Source organism: Impatiens glandulifera, chromosome 5 (assembly GCF_907164915.1).
Source record: "Impatiens glandulifera chromosome 5, dImpGla2.1, whole genome shotgun sequence".
NCBI classification, from domain to species: domain Eukaryota; kingdom Viridiplantae; phylum Streptophyta; class Magnoliopsida; order Ericales; family Balsaminaceae; genus Impatiens; species Impatiens glandulifera.
This window is the reverse complement of record NC_061866.1, coordinates 52,009,405-52,015,146: the sequence shown is the minus strand read 5'-3', so window position 1 is coordinate 52,015,146 and position 5,742 is coordinate 52,009,405. Positions and strand designations below refer to the sequence as shown.

The 5,742-nt window shown below is 25.2% G+C and overlaps 1 protein-coding gene across 1 annotated transcript; it reads left to right on the top strand.

Annotated features, from left to right (window-relative positions):
* The first annotated feature begins 1,056 nt into the window (after positions 1-1,056).
* LOC124939663 (BON1-associated protein 2-like) lies at positions 1,057-1,593 on the top strand. Its single transcript, XM_047480117.1, has one exon. The coding sequence runs from the start codon at positions 1,057-1,059 to the stop codon at positions 1,591-1,593; it is 537 nt and encodes a 178-aa protein (XP_047336073.1).
* The last annotated feature ends 4,149 nt before the right edge of the window (positions 1,594-5,742 follow it).

The window sequence follows — 5,742 nt, the reverse complement described above, 5'->3', positions numbered from 1 at the left end:
TGAATATTCCGTTATAATACAATGATAAAATTGATATTTTTTCATCATCATTGTAGGTTAATAAATGAAATCATAATCATTTTAATATTTTAATAACAAATATTAATGTTGTGTGTACTAAAAATATGTTAATAATTGTGTTATATATATTTCTAGTATAATATATTAATTGTTTTTGTTTTTGTTTTCACCGTGTACATTATTATGAAAAGAATAATGTTATAACAGGGTCTAAGATAAAAATGTGAAATTACTTCTCTAATTTTTTAATATTTTCAATTTAATTAAATATTTAATTATTTAATTATTAAAAAAATTACAAAACTTATTTTTATATATTAGGTTTATCCAAAAATTTCTTGTTATTTTTATATCAACCATAAAATTTCTCAGTCAACCCGATCTTAAATTTCTAAATTTGTCTTTCATTGTCAAATCTGTACCTTATTTAGGATGAATAAACATCTCACATGGTTGATTGTTGGTGTGGGGTGACAGCATTTGAAGTATTTTTTGGAGCAAGATTGAAATTTTAATTTATATTATTTTATTTTTAATATATTATTAAAATATATAATAATAATTTTTAATATAATAAACTAATTCTAATTAAAAAAAGAATTATATATATTAAATAACAATGTATAATAAACAAAATTAGTAATCTCATTATTAAATATATTATAACGAGAATTATGTAAATTAGATTTTTTTTAATCCTACTAAAAAAATTATTGTTTTAAAATTATAAATAAATTAAATATATATAATTAAAATGATTAATTTTATTAAAAAAAATCTTAATTTAAAATAATTTATTATAAATAAAAATATAAAATATATATTATATATCTTCTTGGAAGAAGAAGCGAGAGTAAGAGGAAAATGAGGATTATTATTCGGTCAAAGTCTTCAATTTAGAGAACCTAAGTGGCACCTTCTCTCTTCTTTCTCTCCCCTTTCTCTCTCTTTACCACACGTCATCTTTTCTATAAAATCATACATTCATTTGAACTCTTTCATTATAAATCTCCAATTTCCAATTTATAATCAGATATGGGTTCACGGGCATTGGAAATTACAATAATATCGGGGGAAGGGCTACGGCTTAGTCGAAGCAAGAGGGTAGAAAAGAATGCATTTGTAACCGTCAGCGCAGACCAAACACAAATTTTGGCATCGACTAGAATGGACGTTGATGGCGGTAGTTATCCAACATGGAACGATAAAATATTTGTGGACATCCCAATTCAATCGAGGTTCCTGATAGTTGAGGTTCAATGTAAGAGTAAATACAACGGAGACCGTGTTGTGGGAGGAGTTAGGATTCCTGTTAAGGATTTTGTCGGAGGATTCACGCCGACAAATTATTTGAATTTTTTGAGTTATAGACTTAGAGATCGGAAAGGAGAGAAAAATGGAATCATTAATATTTCAATTAAGGTTAACTCGACTAAGGGTGATCATGTCGACGGATTTAATTACTCGCAACCGTGGTTAACAGCTTCTTATAACAACCAAATTGCGGCTACAACAATAGTGGGAAATAAGGATTCCAATAATGGAATTGTCACGGGCTTTCCTGTTTGGTGAAAACATTAATTTTAATTTATATATTGAGACTATATATGATGAATGGTATGAAATTGTATTATATATATAAACATTGAGTATTATTTCACGTTTCTAATGAAAATTACAATGGACTTTGTAATCAATAAAAACTATTTTGCATAATATATTGCAATGTCTTATCAATCTTAAACTTTTATATATATTTTATATATATGGCATTATTCGGTTGAGATTATTTAAATAATCCAACCCACTCAAACAAATTTTCACTCCCCTTCTCATCAATTACATCATTCAATTTATTACCAAAAATACTAAAATACCTTTTATTTTAAATTACTATTCATTATTTTATTATTATATATCATTACATTTTAAGTAATTTTACCAAAAATATTCTCATTTTTTCAAAATTATCACCAATCATTACTTATTTCCTCTTTTAGGTTATTACAATAACCCCACTATACAATAACCCCAAAATATATATATATATATATATATATATATATATATATATATATATATATATATGGTCTGGCCGGATAAGCAAAATTAGGAGCTATGTTTTGTTTTTAATGTTAAACAAAGTTCCAATTCATTATTATTCTATTATTCCAATTTTTAAAATCAAATCAATGCTAAAAGTAGGTCAAACGCAGGTGGATAATTATTAACCACCGGTGGATATATACATGATTGGCAGACCGACCATTAAGGTGGCCTAGATGGCCACAGCCCGGACCAAAAATTAAGAAGACCTAAAAATCTTTTTATGCAGTATTGTAAAAAAATAAATTAGGTTTTATGTTTTTTTATTCGGTTCTTTCTCTCAAAAAAGTTTATGCAGTACTATAAAAAATAAATAAATTAGGTTTTATGTTTTTTTCTACTCGACTCTCTTTCTCAAATTTAGGCCCCAAATCTTAGATCGTCTAGGGCCCAAAAATAAACCAGGTTCTCTTGTCCAAAATAATTCCTGGCTAGTTGTTCTTGATTCAAATTCAGATTTTTTGGCTCCCCACAATATCCATGACAACTATTTTATTTTCTCTTAAAGATTGTAGAGACAACAATGGTGTGATTATCTTGAGCAAGATATAATTAAACTTCTCCTTTATTTGTAATCATATTAGTTAAATGTGTCAAACTTATACTTTTATATATATGGCCTTGTTCGGTTGGGGTTATTTAAATAATCCAACTCATTCAAACATCTTTTCACTTCCATTCTCATCAATCACATCATTTAATTCATTACCAAAAATACTAAAATACCCTTTATTTTAAATTATCATTTATTATTTTATTATTATATATCATTATCTTTAAGTAATTTTACCAAAAATATTCTTATCTCATCAAAATCATCACCCATCATTACTTATTTTTCCCTTAGGTTATTACAATAACCCAATCCAAAATGGCACATATAGTCCGGCCGGATAAGCAAAATTAGGAGCTATGTTTTGTTTTAAATGTTAAAAAAGTTCCAATTCATTATTATTCTATTATTCCAATTTTTTAAATCAAATCAATGCTAAGAAAAGTAGGTCAAACGGCACGTGGATAATTATTAACCACAGGTGGCCACCGTCCGAACAGAACTAAAAAATTAAGAAGACCCAATTTTTTTTTATGCCTAAAAAAATAAATTAGGTTTTATGTTTTTTTACTCGGTTCTCCCTCTCAAATAAGTTTATGCAGTACTATAAAAATAAATAAATTAGGTTTTATATTTCTTTCTACTCGGCTCTCTCTCAAATTTAGACCCCAAATCTTAGATCGTCTAGGGCCCCAAAAATGAACCAGACAGCCTTGTCCAAAATAATTCCTGGCTAGTTGTTCTTAATTCAAATTCAGATTTTTTGGCTCCCCAAAATATCCATGACAACTATTTTATTTTCTCTTAAAGATTGTAGACAACAATGGTGTGATTATCTTGAGCAAGATATAATTAAACTTCTCCTTTATTTGTAATCATATTAGTTAAATGTGTTTGAGTTCTTTAAAAATAATTAAGAAAATTTAAAATAATAACAAAAACTAAAAGGATAAAATAGATTGTGTTAAATATATGAATTAGTTTAAAATGAAATTATATATAAATTACTAGTAATTATTATATTTTATGAATTAAATTTTATATATTTATATGAATAAATAATATTGTTTAATTATTAATATAAAATGGATAGTGGATAAATAACATTTTAATATGCTTTAAATAATTCATACATAATTTTTTATTTTAATAACTAATACTATTATTTTTATAAATCCGCATTGTGACAGTCATTAACTCCAAATGATGGTAAAAAATGACTTAATAAAAATAATTAAAAAATAAAATAATAACAGATATTTAAATTAACTAACTTGTTTTTTTTAATTAATATTTCATATTAATTTCAAAGAGTAATATAATTATTTGTTTAAAGAGTAATACACTAATTGTTTGTTTGGGTGCATTTGATAAACGTATAATTGAAATTGAGAGTATAATTTCAAAATTTAGGTTTATTAGAATTTTTAAAATTAAAATTTGAATTAGAATTTGAATGATTCAAAAGAATGTGAATGACAAAAGAATTTGCTTTTATAATTCTTAATTCACTTATTTTAATTAGGAATTATAATTTTACTATTTTTTTAAAACAAAATATTTTTAAAATCAAATTTATGCAATATAATATAAATTATAATTGTTTAAAAATAATATAAAAATATGAGTGTTCATATTATCATTAGACACACCTGAAATACAACGAAAGTAACCATTTGAGAGTATCAATGAAAGATAAAGTAAAAATACTCATCAACGAATATCATAAAATTTAGAGTTAACGAGCTCGTAGATCATTAAAAAAATCAATGACTTCACCGACCACCTTCATCAGTTTTCTAAAAGTGATATCATATATCGTAATAATACAACGTTGTGGAGTAAACACATTTGTCGAATATGATCATTGAAAATCCTACTGTAATTTCGAGTCAAATAGTTTTTCAGAAAATAATCGGGACCCAACGACTCAATTCAACCGACAAAATGTCTATAATGTTCCAAAATGTAGTGACTCATTTACAATGCAAAAACAAGTGAAATGTCGTTTTAACTCTTTGCAATTAATCTATCATTTGTCAAGATTCCTCCATAAAAGACACTCTGTCTAAAAAGAACTTTAAAAAAAAATTATAATCTCACAATTTTTCCCGTAGAAACTCATATGGAGAATCTTTATAATTAAATAATGTGTAACAATGATCAACCTTAAAAATTCAATATTTTGTCAACGTAATATATCACACGTAAAAGAAATCAACACCTCACGCCCCACTAAAAGAGTTATATTTTAATGTAAGGTTATCTATATCTTCTCCTACATCTCATTTTACTCACGAAACTATTTAAACGTTCATAGAAAATGTCCTTAACCAAAACAAAATTTTTGATATTGCACTAAATATCGTCCTAAATGTTGATCGATAAGTAGTCTCATAAAATCATATAAACATTTTATTTTTCATACTTCAAATATAATTTGATTGAAGTCCTTGTTTCTTTGCGTTTTTTTTCCTAATTTAAAGTAAGTATCGTTTAAATGGTTGATTTATTTATTATTAATTTAAAACCAAATTATTAGATCAAGGAGGGCATTCTAATTGAGAAAAGTATTTTATATATAATGTTTTAATTTTAAATAATTTATAATTTAAATAATTAATTATATTATATTATATTATTTAATTAATTAAAATATTTTTTATTTTTTATGTTTATTATATATTTATACATATCAATATAGTGTTGGGATGATTTAGTATAATGAGTTTCAAGGTTGATGTAACAAATATTTGACAACTGCGCGCTGGGTTGAGAGGGAAATGAATTGGAAGTGATGATTTTTGCATAAGATTTACTTTGTGGTTGATTGTCTTTCTAGGATGGAAACATAGTTAATAAATGATTTTGCATTTTTGGTAAGTAGATGGGAATATTTCAGTTTGATTGCTGATTATTGGTTTGTGGTTGATTTCAGTTTATTTGACAGGCTGACATTTTAACTCAAAATTTATCTGTATCAAACGCAGAAACAACTTGTGACGAAGTTCATACAAAAAGTTCAACCCATCCTTTTCCCCAAATTAAATTTCTCAATCAAT

Bases quoted from the DNA above. Each gene is read 5' to 3' on its own strand.
- LOC124939663 (XM_047480117.1), top strand. From the start codon at position 1,057: ATGGGTTCACGGGCATTGGAAATTACAATAATATCGGGGGAAGGGCTA.